The sequence below is a fragment of the Nipponia nippon genome, unplaced genomic scaffold (assembly GCF_047370975.1).
Source record: "Nipponia nippon isolate SJK-2023a ecotype South Korea unplaced genomic scaffold, ASM4737097v1 scaffold_4, whole genome shotgun sequence".
In the NCBI taxonomy this organism is placed as follows: Eukaryota; Metazoa; Chordata; class Aves; order Pelecaniformes; family Threskiornithidae; genus Nipponia; species Nipponia nippon.
In genome coordinates, this window is record NW_028262358.1 from 56,196,391 (window position 1) to 56,213,509 (window position 17,119).

The window sequence follows — 17,119 nt, forward strand, 5'->3', positions numbered from 1 at the left end:
TTCAACAAAAATGCATTGCATCCACAGGGACTTTCTGAAAGGCTTAGGTTATGTCTCATGATATGAAGGGGTTCTTAAAATGCACTTGCATGCCTAATTTCTTTATAGGGCATATACAAGGAATACCTACTATTCCTATTAAAGATGTTAAACAGAACATGGTAATAGACACAGTCATGTAAATATACACGTCAGTAAATAATACCAAGTGTTTATTGAGAAAAACTTTGCATGTTTGCTACTTTTCATAATTGCTTTCTATCAAAGAACTTATTGTTACTTACCGGCTGTTTGTGTTTCAGTACTGTTCAGGTTAATAAGTCCAGAAAATTTTTCTTCTTCCTCCTTCAGTTTATGTCCAAGCCTTTTAACTGAGTCTATGCTTCCACTGCACTCACCTAGCAGCTTCATCTGTGTTAACAAACAAAAATTCCCATCTCAATATGCACTGTGCAGGACTAATTGCATGGAAAAATGCAAATTACAACACAACTTTCAAAATTTTCCAAAAGTAGGTCTAAGTGTGAAGATAAAAATCTATTACTTTAACTCTGGTACTATCAAAGAAATGTATATGGAGACAATAAAGGCTTAACGCTTAAGTTCAGACTAAATAGAAGTAACTCAGTGCCACTATGCCAAATTGTGCTGGATCACTTTTAGGTGCCATCTGTTCTAAATGTTAAGACACTATGGCAGACACTAGAAGATGTGATGTAGAAAATAAACTGAAGTGTGGAAATACTACTATATATCCAAGCAGCTAACCTTTCAATTCTGTCAGTAATAAAATTATTTGAATGATTTAGAGAGAGATTTTTCTTCCAGAACACCTCTCTCAGAAAGCTTTTTAATCATGGATTCCATATATGCAAGCTTGCTTACATGATGCATGTTTATAATTCATCAGCAAGATGAATACTGTGCATGAAGCTATAAAACCTGCTTTTAAAAGCAGAGGAATTTTAAACAAGGCTATCATCATCATTAGATGGATAAAAACACGTGTGAGAGAGTACTTTTGGACATCTGCAAAAATGTAATAGGAAAATAAATTCCTTAGAGTCATGTTCCTGTAATCTTATACTATTGTAAACACACTAATAACATAAACAACAATAGCATGTGGTTAAGGGTAGCAACCATATGAATAAGTAAGTCTGAGAAGCAGTAATATCTAATTGCTGTGTTGAAACAGCTATATTTCTTTCAACAGCAAATCGAAGCTTGGAGTGCTTATTCAACTTGTGCTCCAAAATGCACGCACATATCCTTTGTAACTGGAATCCAGCTCCGGTCCTGTAGGTGTTTTGCTGCGGATGATGTTTTCTGTTTGCTGTATTTGGAAACGACTGGTGTCTAAGGCCTTGTCCAGCTGTCGGATATGTGCTTCCAGGGCACCAGGTTCTCCTGTACCAAAACAAAAAAAGTGACTGTCACCCAAGTTTTCCCAAAGTTTTTTTTTAATCTTTTGCCCAGGAAGAATAATTATCAGGAATGCTATCTAGATTAGACGGTAAAGGAGAAATGTGATTGCAGCAGTATGAGTGGTAGAATGTCAAAGCAAACTGATAACTAGTTACATTAGAGGGTGTTAGCGACCTTCAGAGGACAGATGACTATACCAACGAACATGCTTGCCATAAGCATACTATCAGAGAGTCCGCAGTTTAGAGCAGGCTTGCAAATTATTCTGAAGTGACTTTTTCCCTCAGAGAATTCCTCACCTCTCTGAAGGGGAAAGATCTTGGCAAAACATGCTCTAACCTCACTGATTTTGAAGAACGCCTTGCTTCCTTTCACAAACCTCTCAAATAAAACCTTGTATCCCAAACTCCTGATCCCAATCTGGTTAAAATTTGATTTCTCCTCATTTCTCTTTGTATTACTTCACTAAAAAATAGTGGAATTTCAATCTACATAAAAGGATCCCATTTGTATACAATTTGGAAGATTAAAAGTGGTATACAAATGCTAGCGATGCTGTTATAATTATAATGTCAAGGTCCATAGATGACTGGACGTCTTGAAGGCCCACAGCAAGTAGTCCACGACTGACTTCGGCTACCACACTAAGCAGCAAAATTTATAGTATTTTTCCAGTCATGCGTTTGACAAAACTTATGCTTAACATATCTGCAAGATGGTATTATTCATCCAAGCTGTTTGGAACTCATACCAATGTTTTTGAAGCAGGATTAACTGATATTTTCCTTATAGAGGTCAGCTGAATTCTGTGATATGAATTAGCTACAGCCAATTCTAATCTAAAGCAGGCTGCAGCCTAGAGGACCACATGAGATCACTCTTATTCATATTCTATCACTGTGCCTGATTTCCATCTGTTTACAAAGACGGTTTGAATTTATTCATAAAGACACAATTGAAAACATGCATAGAGAAGGGAAGCCTTCTGTCCACCTAATTACAGAAAATGGAGACTCTTGGATGGTGAATCTTTTTTCATAGAAAACACCGCCTCACCCCAAATGGACAGAACAAAGTGCTCAATATTGCTTTTCCCTCATTTATTTCAAAATTTTCACAGGTCAGAAGACTACACGCATTTTTCTGTATGTACTGCTATTATTACACCTTTAATCAATCATAGTATTATTTCACTAATTTAGGGAAAAACTAAAATTGAGGTCTGTGCCACAGATGCTGACATTTTAAATGTTTGCTATTTCAAATTTGCAATGAAGTCATTATTTCAAAAGAGGACAACTGTGAAATCATAAGAGAAGGTATTTGTAAATGCATCTAATCCCTCCGAGAGAGTCATCTAAAAAATGAAACAGTAGATTTAATCTTGTGTAAAAATGTAACGTGAAAAAAAAATTCATCTTCCAATATAAAAGACTCATATAAAGACATTGGACTACAGTACCCCACCTTGGCATTGTTATGACATGAAACAACAACTAACCTAAAAGTTTATATCTAAGTAAGAATCCAAGCTGTGGCTGTGTTAAATAAGTGCAAAACCAAACAATTAGGTTTTGATCCATATCTTTTCCTTCTGCCTTAATCTTTGAAGAAACCACTCTTCTCTTAGAGGCATGACAAAGTATTAAGTCCTGTTGAGGGACTCCAGAGAATAAAGACCAGAGTAACCTACTGATCAGTTTAGTCTAGTTAGCTGAGGTGGGAGGGCCAATACTTCAAACATCATTGTTTCATCCATGCACCTAATAACACCTTTAAGCGCAGTAGTAAAGCAGGATACTTCTACATTAACATGCCAATGCTGCCATGTAAGAAATATTTATCTTGTAAGTTGTGAAAAGTATAGCAGATGCTGAGAGAAGAAAAAGAAGTTATGCTTGTGCACCATGGTATTTGCATCTAGCTATGCTTAGTCTTTCTTGATGCCTACCAGAGACATTTTTGAGTGCGTTTTCTGTGAGTGTTACATAGGCCTCAAGAGTTTCAGGAATCTCTACATCTGAAAAAATAAAAGCACAGTCTAAATAGACAGCTCAGCAATGGCTGTCTCCTCACAGCAGTAGTCCTTTTTATGGGATGGAACATATAAACGGTTCCAATAGCAAACGTCCTTTCTAGAGAAGGAAAAAAGATGAAGACTGAAACACAGGGAGCCTGCTACAAAGTCTCTTAATATCCAGGCCAACCTGACTCTTTTCAGAGCAATGACCTGGAAAGCAAAAGACAGCCACAAGATCAGAGTATAATATACCAGTATGTCTTCCCCCACAACTGGCTCCATTTGGGCACTTTCACTCATTAAGATTTAGTACACAAAGCACACACACTTAGAAAGGATTTCCAGCTTCACTGGAAAGGAAGACCCCACCTCAGGCTAAACACTTAGTTGCTGGAGTCTTGCTAGGGTAAGGACTGAGTTAAGATCTACTTAAGCACTTGATGATTTTGACTGCTGATCTCTCCCACAGCACTTCTTCATCAGTTTGTTCTGCGCTTCTTGCCATATCCAGCATAGTTTCTTCTAGTCAGAATAACTTATGACGCATTGCTGTTACAGACGACATATCCCAATGGCAGCCCACAAGCACAGAGACACAGCCAATTCCCTGTCATATCATATATGCCTTTATGATTTTCCAAGGCTGTAGTCATCCAGGAATCTCCATTCCTGTGCCTAAGGCCAGAAGGCCACTGGGATCACTTAGGGAAAGCTATTTAAAATCTTCAGGGGCTATTTAAAATACTTTTCCATGAGCATCTTGGCCAAGCAATCATACATGTAACATTTGCTTCTTTTTACTAGGAGAGAACAGGACACACAATTTGCCACCATACCTGCTATACCAGCTGCTCCTCTCAGGTAGAAGTCCTTCTCTTGTCCTCCGTCTTCTTCCTCAGAGTGCAGTGCCCGTGAAACGGCTGTCTCCAGGTCTCTGCTAAGGTCGTAGTCATGATCCCACTCCAGGGGAATGGAGTCCACACTCGCAGGGGTATCTCTCCCTGATCGCTCGCTTCTCACCGGCTGGGAAAGAGGCAGTGAAAGGTTGGAAGAGGGGTGTGGGGAGAGAACGCTGTCTGCAGACTTGTCATGCCAGTGTATGTCAGAGAGATCTGCTGATTCGTCCAGATCCACCTCTTTGTCAGAGAGGTCATGTTCATCATCTGTCAGCTAGAAGCATAATGCAAACAGAACCAATTAATGAAATGTGCAGAGGCACTGCATGGTCAGCCTGGGTCAGTGAAATAAAGTAGCATTAGACAACAGTCTCACTGATGGCGTTTCCCTTTTGCATTCTTTTGCACTTCCCTTTCATTATTTTAAGGTGCACAAAAAGACCAAAGCAATAAAAAAGTTCATAATGCCAGCTCATTTTAATTACTTAAGGCATCACAAAGTCTCACATCAAGCAAATGTCTCCAGACTTTTAACTGATGCCACTGCAATGCAGACATCAAGTTAAAGAAAACTCTGCAATCAAGTCATAGGAAGCATAAGTGATGTTTATCATGACCATTGCTCTCATTATACTCTTTCATATTTTGAAAATCCTGTGTTTTGTTACTTTACTTCAGTAGGACTTGAGCTACCAAAAGTTGTTTTGCTCTCACTTATTCAGCTGTGTGTTCAGTTCTGGAGAAAATTTTCTGTCTCTTCTGATGGGGAGAATCATTTTATCATTTTATTTTACAAAACAGAACTCAAGAAGCTGCCAATGAAACTATCTGGCAGAAGAGGGAGATATTCTTATTACCAGTACCACACTGCTACCCTCATTAATAAAGTTTTATAAATCTCCAATTTGCAAGGATTTTCATGATGTTTTACAAAAATTCCAGATCTGGTGAGTTTGCTCTCTGAACAGGACATAAATAGCATGTACTGAAGGGAGGCAGATGGTCAGGGTAGTAACAAAATTAAACCACAGGATTTTTGGAAAGTTACAGAAGTTTCATGTTAGTTCATTTCAACATCTTTCTTTCTCCTCATTCTCACACTTGTAAAATGGCAACAGATCAAAGAAATACGTATGTATGTAAGTATACGCACAGGAAGGCGAATGAGTTTCTTGTGATAGCGTTCCACACGTCCAAAGACCTCTTGACAGTAACGACGCAGCTCATCTAGTTCTTCTTCAATGACAGCTGCATCCATGGGCTCACTTTTCTCAATGAGTTGCTCACCCTGCACAATTATCTGCTCAATTTTGTTGTTGTTCAGTGAAATTTCTTGCTGGAAAGCCTGTATAAAAGAAAAGTCCATGCTTTATCAACAAAACCAACATTACAACAACCTAAGTTATTAAGGATGCAAGTCTTAGAGTTTTTCAGCAAGAATGGTATAACAAACAGGGATCATTCCAAATATTCTGGCATGAGCAACAATGAGCAATTAAATTTAGCATTCCACAGTCTCTCTAGCCAAAAACAGTGATACTTCATGGTTTACCATCTCATTCCTCACTTGTTGTATTTGGAAAGAAAGCTCTTCTCTAAACAAGCCATGCCCATGACCAAATGTCTAGAATGAACACAGATGCTAAAGCTAACACACTGGAATTTTGGATAATATGACATTTGATACTTTTCCCTCCAGATAATGATATTTATCTGATGCAGAAATGGTTGACAAATGCAGTAATTCTTAGGTGTCAGCAATAATGGAGACTTGACATTAATAATTTTTATTGACATTTCCTCTTTTGATTAGGGAATGGAGACTATCACCCTTGGTTTTTTGAAAATTCTTCACAGCACAAAGATCTTCCACTCTGGCAGAAAAGTATATATTGAAATCTGACATAGCCCATAACTTCTGAGGTTGAAGTCTCAGCCTGCAAGTAAGGGACTGTATCAGGCTGCATTTTTGCATAATGTTTCTTAAATTCTTTTCCCACCATGAATGTTTTTATCCCTTCTCTCAATCCTCCTCCTGTTACCATTCAGTCATTCTTTACCTTAAGTTGTTTTATCTTTGCTTGAACATCACACTCTGAGAAATGCTCAATGTTGGTCAGCTGCAGGTCCATCTCTGTTAGCCATACCAGGATGCTATCACGTGCTGTCTCAAACTCCTCACGCTGGCCAATAAAATGCTGGGGGATGGAAAATGGAGTGGCATGAAATGACCAAACAACCCAAAAAGCCCCAGCAATAGTGGTTCTCTGAAGAAATGGCTTTTGTGCCCTTCAAACCTAACCTAAACTCAGTACACCTTCTTTCCTTTCCGACATGCTTTCTAAGGTTCCCTTTTCAGTAACGTCATCTACAGCTGCAATTAGATAACCTATGAAAGTTATCTCCTATGAAGGAGGCGGTGTTTGAGCTCACCAAGCATTTTCCTACAGACTTCATGCTTTGGTTACCTCAGAGAAAGTGAACTGATAAGCTCCCTTCCTCTTCCAAAGGTAGAAATCCCCTCAAAAACACCGTGCAAATGCATTAAACTGGAAGCTTCTGGAGTACCCCTGATTTTTAAGTATAGTAGTGAAACTGAAGGGCTTAAAACTGAAAAAATAATACTTTTAGCCTGCGCAGGATGGAGGTAACTCGCTTTTGTAGGTTGTCCCATCTCTGGTTCCCCTCATGAACCATCTGCTTGAGGCTGCAGTCAGAGTCAGTGCGGTTTTCTCGGGCCAGGCGGCGATATTGCTTATTGATCAGTTCCAGCTGAGTCAGAGTTTCATGTACTTGTCTCTGGAAGGCCTAAAGCAATATGAACAAAAGACACCATTGGATTTTTAATTATTGAGATAAGGATACATATATAAGTCTCTCCCTTTATTTTGACCCTACTTCTACGCTCTGACCTGTGTTAACTGATAGATTTTGCTATGGATGCAGACATCTCCTGAGGGCTACCCTACTGAGAGGCTGCCTTCTGATTAAAACGTGCAAAAAAAGAAAAAAGTTTATGACTGACATAGTTCACTGAATGAGAAATTGCAACATGAATACCCATTACAACAGCAAAATCAGCACCAAAAAAAACCAACTTCCCTTGCTACTCAATCATATGCCTTTGTATTTGAGAACAGAAACACAAACAACGAATATGAAACATTTTTCTTAAAAAATGAACAGAAATACAAGATTCCTGTGGCTTCATTGGATTTCCTTACACATACTGAATCTGCTGAAGTGCAAACATTGAAAAGATTTGAGCAACTGTTTGTTCTGAGTTTTACCAAAAATATGGTACTGAAGGAATCATCTCTTTATCTTCAGTATGCTGGTATACAACTAAGTTTTGTCTTAAAATTTTCATGGGAAGAAAATTTCATGAACATCCATACCAACTTATGCCTGGACGAGTATCTGCACCATGTACTTTCAGTGCTTCCTCTACTGTTACAAAAGCCTCAGTCACCTGCTGGGGAGCAGAGACAGTAGGTGACTTAGCCATGAGTTTCATGATGTGACTAGCAATCACAAAGCAAGCTGGAGAAAGCACCTTGTAAGGAGCTGACTGAATTAATCCCTTCAAAAATAATAAAAAAGATTAATAATTTTTAACAAAAATACTTGTTTTTATGTTGTCACAGAAACAGAAAAGCAATCAATCAAAGGAAGACTTGAAAACATAGACTACACCAGCTCTCTTTTGAATACAAGCAGGTTTTGGCTCCCATTGTAGTTCTACAAACTTGCTCTCTGATATTCCTGATATGCAAATAAACAGTCATTCTCTCCCAAAACTAGACACCACCCTTACGAAGGACTGAAGAAGTGTGATAGGTAAAACACTTCTGTACAGAAATTTTCATTAAAATCAGCTAACACATGAGATTTCTACATGAACAATATATACTCTTCATATTGTACCAGTCAAAGCTAAAAATGAAATAAGCACATTTCTGCTGTAATACCAGAGACAAAAGTAAAGAAGCTGGTTTGAAAAAAGAAAAAAGATCAAAGTCTGTAGAGTGCTTTCAATATAACTATTCCCTTCATTAAATGGCCAAATTGGGTAGGGGACAACCAACAAGGAGCAAATGGGCTTGCAACTGGACTAAAATGCTCGTAGAACTGAATTCACTTAAAATCGCACAAGGAGGCAATTCTCATATCAGAGGCACAAATCTGACTGTGTTTACTAGGATCATGAAATCTAAAAGTGTGCAGCTGTTGTTTCACCTGTTACCAATCCTTGTCCAGCAAAGGAACAGCTGTGTGTTTGTCTTCCATTTTTTTAGCTCAGCTACACAAGAATTCATCTGTTGCCTTCCTTCCTGTAACCTCTTTTCATTTCTCCATAAACTACTGGAGAGGAAGGAGTTTGATTTTGTACAGTGAAGTCAGTGAGAGCCATCTCTGACCTCTGTGCTCAGGAACTGAAAGGTTCTTACATGGTCTGCTTGGCTCTTTTTTTTGGTTTTTGTTTGTTTGTCTGGTTGGTGTTTTTTAAATTCAACTGCTGATATGAAGAGGAAAATAAAATTAGAAAAAAAAAATGTCCAGTTAAAGCAGAAACCTGCTTCAGTTAGTATGTATTTGTGGCTGACTTTATACTGACTTCACAGTGAAGTTGCTGCATTCTGCTGAATTTGAACACCACAGCCTTTGTTGCTTGCATTCCTGCTTCTTGATAGGTGTAGAAACTAGGTGCTCAAAGCAAAAAAGAAGAAAAAAAGAGAAAGAACCAAACTGCAGGGAAAGCAGGCTTCTGGAGACGCTGCTAAACTGTTCTCTTCGCAGCTAGTTCCTGCTGACGCTCTGTAGACAGTAAAAATTCCACAAGTCTGCAGGAGAGGGAAGGTCACCATAAAGGCTGAGGTTCAATGAAACAGACTTTGAGCAAAGTCAGATCAGCTGTAAAAATCAAAGACATCCAAGATATTTTTGGTACTGTTTCTCATACAGGGACTTGCTAAACAGGAGATTTAGATCCTGATCACTGAAAAAAGGGAAAATGGGAAGAAGGTCTGAGACAGAGTACTTGTGTCAAGGAAGCAAACATTTTTACACTATGGCAACCCACCTCACCGTAATGAAGTCTGGCAGTGTTTAACAACAAAACCTGGTCAGTACATTCAGAAATGTGAATGGCAATTATAAAACTTGAATCAGCACTTCACAGTTTATGTTTTCGAATTAATTGCTAAACCAAAAAGTATTAACTGGTCTTAGATGTTGTTTAAAATTTGCATTTCTTCTTCACAGCAAATACTTTACAGCACCTGACTGTTTACAGAATTGCCTAAACAATTTGTTCTCTTCCTTCGGAATTATTTTTCTCTCTCATCTTGATATACTCCTTGCAAATATGAAACCAAGCAAAAGATTTTCATCTGTGACTAGCCACATGATATGTGTGTGCATGTTACACACAGGTATACACTCCATTGTAATTATGAGACAAGCCATCACATTGTAGTAGACATGTAACAAGCTCTTAGGCACTGACTGAAGTGACAGCTTGTCAGTTTTGAAGCATGCACTTAACTTTTAAGTCATGGGGGACACCATGTGGACATACAACAATACTTGCACAAACATGAATTTCAGGTATAAGGATCTAAAATGGGGATATTGTACATTGTATGAAACAGGAAAAGAGTTCAGAGGGCTGGTTTCAGAGAGTTACAGAAAGAAGAGGAGGGATGAAATCAAAACAAAAGCTAAAACATGCAGCATGCATTTGAAGAGGTACTTGGTGAAGGGAGATTTATGAATGCTCTGGAGCACCTACTGACTGGATATATTAGAAAGTTGCAGAAATAAAAAAGGTGAGAAATCTAACTTTGGTGAACAAACAGCAAGTGAGAGTGGATTGATTTATTAGCATTTTCAGTTGCCACCTTCCACTGTTTTTTCATCCTAGAAACCTGCCACTGAAGGCAGCTACAAAATCATCAACAACTCCACTATATTAATACAGTGTCTCTGCTGAGTGACTTGTGTATGGGAAGGGAGAACACCAGCTGGCTGCTGTAATGTGATCAGTAGATATTAAATTTCAACTATTATAAATCACCTCAAATTTCTTCAGTTCTTCCTTAGCAACCGTGTAAAGCACACCAGAGGAGCTCGGGAAAGCAGCTGTCCTCTCAGATTTTTGTAACCAGTCTTCAAATCTAGAGTAGTCATCCAAAAACTTTTGCCATAGCCGCCATGTCTCTTCAATTCTGCAATAGATAATGGAAAACGAGGGAATGCTCGGATTGAAGGCCAGCTGACCTACAGAACTTTAACTAATCATCTGCAACAGCAAACCAGCACTGCACCAGACAATAACTGGCTCTTGATCTAACTCAGACAGCCAGGCTGATAAACAGACCACAGGGAAGGCTGGCTCATTCCAGACTGAGCTAAAGTAAGATGATGGCAATTTTTTTTTAACGCATCTAATTTTGGAATCAGTATAAAAAGCAAGTTATAAGTATGCAATTGGCGCTTTAAAAATCTAAGCACATGCTAAATAACTTCTGAAATACAGTCCCAGTGTAGGTACCTAAACCAGTATTTTAGAGATTAGAAATTCCACACTACCTTCAACTGCAGAACTTCTTTTTTTTTTACAGACTGCTAAAGATGTTGCAGCATATGCTTTAAAGTTCTCAGTCATTATTCTGCATTGCAAAGGCACACAAACTTTTTGGGTTTTTTTGCATTCACCCACAAGTGGTAAAATGCTCTCTCTCAATGTGCACTGTAAACGTATTTTTATTTAAAAAAAAAGTTAAAAATTATTCCAAAGTTTAAAAATAACAATTTGACTTCAGTTGAATATGTAAAAATAGTGGCTGACTCTCGATCCTGAAATCAAATTGGCTTAATACCGAGACTGTAAAATCCCAAAAACTTCAACCATCAAGATCTTTTTTGGGACAGATTGTATGACATCAGAACTTTATCTGCTTTTACATACAGAATACACCTTTCCCAAATCATAGATATACAGGTCTGAAAAGGGCCTGATCCATGGAAAATTTATGCTTTGTTGATGATACGTTGTTTAACCTGAAGTTTGACATCTGGAAAGTTGCTTTTTAATATGAATAATTCTTTCTAGTACAATAAGAATCCTAAATACTGATAGCTTGGTTAACTTACTGGTACAAATCTACTAATAGCATAATGTGTACATTGCAAGAAAGTAAAATAGAGTGCAATGCATTGTTCCACATTAACTTAAAACAGCTCTGAATTAATTTGCTGGACACAAAGGTTTTAAGAGTCTGCATATTTTCAAGACAGACTGTGTCAGAGATAGAACTTACAAGCTGTATTGATATATATACACTATACAAGAATTACGATGGCAATAGTATAAAATTACTTAAAGATAGCAATCTGTGGATATAGAGTAGCACAACTTAAAAGCAACAGATTTTTTGCATAAAATAAAGAAAACCTTTACTAAATACATTAAGAATATCCCACAAAACCAAAGATCATATAAAGTTCAATTCAGCATTTTGTAAAGTCATAAACTTTACCTAGAGTTCTCAGTATGACTGTGTAAATATCACAGAAATCAGATTCATGACTTAAAAAGGTACAGAAAAGATCTTCATAAATACAGGAGTTCAAACATATAAACATGTGTTATTACTGGTCAGCACAGAGTATATAGCATTGGTCCAATCTAGCCTACACCATTATGGCTATCAAAATCACCCATGATATCCTAGATGGGAATATAAAACAATGAATCTTCTAGATATCATGGGCATGCAGCGTACAGATGGTCTAAGCCTGTGCAGTAAACCAGGCCACACCCAAGATGCACAGGCACTACGGTCTACAATTGCTTAGCAAAGCTGAGGTGGGCAGATGAGGAAATTCCAAATGAGTGTTCAGTCCTAAAATTCTTCCAAATAATCAAAATCAGACATAAGAGAAACTGTTGAGGAACATTAGGTGCATGAAAACCCTAACACCTGGAATAACATTCCACCAATTCCATAACTAGTTTCCCCATCATTCTCAGTAGTTCTAGGGTAAACTTAAGTGTTAAAACTCTCCTTTTTAGATCACGTTTTCTAAATCTCTTGGAGTCACTGCTAACGTCTAAGCTTTCTCTAGTTTCTCTCTCACCATTTCTATGAAGCACGGGAAATAAGACATCATTCCATCAAAGGCCTTGTGAGCAAAATTTGATAATTGATATATGTACCCTGTATAAAAGCACATACAAACACAATTTGAAATGTCTTTTTTCCCCCAGCATAACAGCTATTGGCTTTTATTCAGTGTATGATCTTTTTCTGACCCCTACACCCTTTTCTTCAGTACTACAACCCTACAACATACCTCCCATCCTCTATTTGTGCCTGTGAAAGGAAATACTAATTTGCAGGCATTTTAGACTTACTTAAGTCTCCTTTCCATTGACATTGCACAAATGTTCCTCCACCTTCTGTCCAGATTGCGTGTAGCCTGCTGGATAGAGTCACACTCTGCTTCTGTGGCACAAGCATCACAGTCATGAAGAAGCACTTCACACAGATTGAGAACAGATGCCACTCCAGTGCTGTGTTTCTCTATGTCCCTCTGAAGTTCCTGCAGGTGAAGATATTGATTCTTAAGAGAAATTGCAAAACATGCATAAATACAAATGCATTTCTCTTCTACTTATTAAAAAAAAATTAATAAGCTTGCAAACAGGAGAAAAACATCCAATGAATACCTATTAAGAGACTGCATCTGCACAAGTGGTATTGCAATATTATCAATGAGGCCAGGAGAACCTGGCAGCATGCACAGCTCTCCCAGGGACTATGAACACCAAACCATCACCTGGGACAAACTGCCAGAGCTCTTCATGCTCAGCTGAGCATCTGTCACATACATTTAATCAACATCACCAATAAATGGTGGAGTTATTCCCATTATCATACATTATCACAGAAAATGTAAAGCAGAAGTTAGTAAGAGAAGTGTGACAAGAAAACATGTTCTTATCTACTCTGAGAGTTTGGTGGAGGTACCCTTCGTGAACCTATTCTTCCCTAGGTGAGCTAGCTGCAAAGTGGCATGTTTGATATGGAGATCGGCAGCAGCACATGTTGAACAGTGCATCTCTAGTAGGAGATTTTTCTTCCTTCAACTTTCCAATTCTATAGCATTTTCATTGGAAAAAGAAAAGGAAAATTCAGGACAGCTAAAGAAAATGCACTTACATTGTTTTAGCACTTGTTATATGTGATCAGTATTATTTCTCCTGTCGGTTTCTTGGTTGCAATGGCTTGTTCTACATTTATGATAATGTTTCATCTTGAAGCAATGTTTCAGCTTCAGTTTTGAACTACATGTTCAAGCTAAGACAAGCCACAGAAGTAACTGGCTATTGCTGTTGGATCAGTGCAAGGAAAAAGAAATCCTACTTGCCTATATTTGCAATGAATCATCAGAATGTTAGATGGAAAAATCAGGATGGACAGCAACAAAGCCAAGACAACATAATTCCTATAGTAATGAAGAAGTACTAATGTGATTACACCAAATAGTGATATATTGCATCTGAAATACTGTGTTCACTTCTGATTCAGATGAAGAAAAGAACTATTAGGACAATTAGAGATGTGGAAGTTTATTTAGGAGAACAAGAACTTGGCAGCTTGAGGATGAGTAGAGATAAACTGCTCTTTATTATTTTGCTAGTGAAGTAAACTATAACATGCAAAGGGAAATATAGTGTCAACATATTGTGTCTACATACATCTAAGGTCTAACTAGAGGAACTTCTTTTACAACCAGCAATATGATGTTCTGAAAATGCCTTCCAGCAGGAAACGAGATCTAAACATAGAAGCTAAAAACCTTAGCAAATCTGAAATGGAGCAAGGTCAACTTGTATCCACTGTCTGATTTAGTTGTTTGTGATAACTTGGGTTGGACCCTATGAAATAATCTATTTCCTCTTCTCATCTATGAAACAGAAGGCTATTTTGTGAACATCTACATGAGACCATCAAGTGGAAAATCACAATGTCTTCTTCCTCCGTGCTGGCCCTTTCACTTTCACTTGCCTGGAAAATACTCTTTCATCATAATGTCCAAGTGTTTATTCTTTCTGCCCATCCTGAAATGTTATATAAGGGTGGATACTATAAACAGATGCAATACTCTGTGAAACACATATTCCAGACAGCTATGAGCCTCAAGGTTAAGCAAGTTCAGGTAACATAATCTCCTCTCTGCTGTTTTGTAGTGAGAACTGCCAGCTGCTGGTCCTGAGGATTCCTAAGGATTTAACTTTTTTATTCAATTACAGAACCTTTCTACAGCAATGTCTACACTGTTTTTGTTCATAGCCTTATAATTCTTTCCCAGATTTTAAAATTTTCTATGTTTATTAGAGAACACTTAGCCTTTGGGTTAGTTCACAAAGGAGCATCACTTTTATGCACTGCTGTTGCCCATTTACAGCTTTTTTTTCCTTTATCAACCCAAAAGCAAACATAGTTTTTTCCTCGTTTCAGGTGGCAGCAGATTGAGAAAGTAAACAAACAAGTAATCCTTGAAATGCAGTGTGTGACCCTAGGAAAATACTGCAGTGAAGTTACCCTGTCTTCCCCAGGATATCCAGCTTTAATTGTATCTTTAATTTCACTACAGAGACCAGCAATCTGCAAAGCTGATTCTTGTGTTAAAGTAGATGCTGAGAAGTAGATAATGGAGGTACAGAAATGGAATTTGGCCCTGCTCTTTCACAGCATAATATTTTTAATGTGATTTTGTATATGAACAACTGTTAGCAGTACGATCAGGGAAGATAACATGACCTCAGTGGAAGATCAAACATGGAAAAGAACATAAGATCACTAATGGAAGAAGAAAGAGGGATGAAATACTTGAGAAGATGGCCAACGTACTGACCTTCTGAGATGCAGAGATATAGCCTCCAACTAGCAAAAATACTGTCTGCCATACATTGAAGGTGGGTGGGTTTTTTTAATTATTATTATAACCATGGCTTGCAGTGTTATCAAATCAAATCATCATCAAGTTTCCAAACATGGCATCCTCCCAGCATAAGATTCACCTCTATTTCTCCCCTTTGGAGTTCAAATTAAGCCACTCACACTTCTCCAGAATATCACTGCACACTGTCACTGCATGGGGATCACCACAAGGAAACAGCAGAAGGCAGAGATACACCAGTCTCTGTGCCCAGAATAAGTCCCATAAGAAGTGGTTGTAACAAACTGTGGGATGCCTGCATAGGGATCTTAGTAAAAAATCTCAAGTTGATAGCAATGTTTAGCCCTGCCCAGCACTTTATTGTCTCAGAAACACCACTCATTAGTGATGCTTGTGTGTTGTAAATGACTATCCCTATGTAAATTACATATAGAATATTAATAAGCAATTCTGCACAGCCATGTAGCAAATCAGTTGGGGAGCCAGCAAAAACTCTGAGGGAGTTCTTGGGTCTCAGTCCCACACTCAGCTTAAAAGAGCAAAATGCCAGTTTGTACACTTCATAAATTAATTATCCTCAAAACATTCTGGCACTCCTCTTCCCACACATTTCTTTCTCCTCTAGAGAAAGAACTCAGGAGAGCGTCTAACTCATCTCCTGAGAGGCACCAGAAAGGTATTTTTGCCAATAAATAACCAACAGGAACACAACAGAACAACAGTCCTCCCCAGCAATGTGCTTCTAGGTAACACTGCGCTGGGCAGTGATGTGGAACAGGAAAGTATAGTAAATCTTCTTAGGAGTAACATTAGTTTTAATGCCAAAAACTGGTTGACAACATTTTTCTGCCTGTTCCAGTGTTGACTATTTTGTTCTAGCACTGCATAAAGGCTTTGTGTGCTGTAAACCAACAAATTTCAACTTCACATGTATAGCTCATGCATCTTTGCATGCAAAGTGATTCTCAAACAAGCTGCAAAATAAAACTGAGTTAGAAAGGCTGCTAAAAAATAGTGATTTTCAAGCATGTGCAAAATTTGCAAGGTCTAATAGGCGTCAGTTTTGCCTCTGGGAACAGACAATTCAAACAAACAAAAATCACAAACCCCAAAGGAAAAACAATTGCAATAACTCGTTCAGGTTACGTCTCTTGGTGCCTTACCTTTCTCGGAAAGGTCAATCAGCTCCTGGTGGATTCGATGTCAAAGCCAGCAGAAGGCTCTATAAGTGACACAGTTAAGTACCACTTGCCTTGATATTTAAACACTTCTTTGCCTCATGCCCTCTCAGCATTGAGCTGGGTATGGGCAGCCCAAGGACACTCTACTTTGGTTCTCCCCATGTCATCATGCACCTGATAAGCGTGTTGTATTTTACCTGCTGTTCATTTAGCTTCCTTTGTATCTCCTCAGAGTCACAAGTTTCATAGACGATAGGTTTGGACAGCTCTGACTCAATGTGGGCAAGCCAAGATCTCAGGCTGTTCATGTTTCTATCCAGCTGCTGCACTGCCACGAGGGTCTCCTTCAACTTCTTTACCCTATAAAGAAAAAGAAATGACAGCATAAGCACACCCTAAAGGAGAATTTCCACAGCATGTGTTTCAGGAAGTTTTCAGAGAAACTTAACTTAGATGGCAAATTCTGTTCGGAAATCTTCCTTTATTAGGTAAGAGAAATATATTATATGTGCAAATAGTCCTGCATTCATAGGTTCCGGTTAAGAAAAATTAAGACCTTACTAATGCCAGACAACATTTTCAAAGTTTCTGTACCTTCACCAGTTGAGTTAAATATTTGT

General features: G+C 38.2%; 1 protein-coding gene across 16 annotated transcripts in view; it reads right to left on the bottom strand.

Moving 5' to 3' along the window:
* Positions 1–17,119, bottom strand: part of SYNE1 (spectrin repeat containing nuclear envelope protein 1) — a 320,818-nt gene that overhangs the window by 14,753 nt on the left and 288,946 nt on the right. For 12 of the 16 annotated variants that reach the window (XM_087773936.1, XM_087773949.1, XM_087773938.1 and 9 more), the window contains 10 exons: positions 16,697–16,859; positions 12,767–12,954; positions 10,424–10,574; positions 6,970–7,152; positions 6,405–6,542; positions 5,498–5,689; positions 4,285–4,618; positions 3,380–3,448; positions 1,268–1,410; positions 285–411 (listed from right to left, as the gene is read on the bottom strand). In XM_087773936.1, coding sequence (XP_087630062.1) covers positions 285–411; positions 1,268–1,410; positions 3,380–3,448; positions 4,285–4,618; positions 5,498–5,689; positions 6,405–6,542; positions 6,970–7,152; positions 10,424–10,574; positions 12,767–12,954; positions 16,697–16,859 — 1,688 coding nt within the window. The remainder of the gene's footprint in view (positions 1–284; positions 412–1,267; positions 1,411–3,379; positions 3,449–4,284; positions 4,619–5,497; positions 5,690–6,404; positions 6,543–6,969; positions 7,153–10,423; positions 10,575–12,766; positions 12,955–16,696; positions 16,860–17,119) is intronic. The other 4 variants (XM_087773951.1, XM_087773942.1, XM_087773947.1 and 1 more) reach the window with 2 other exon arrangements.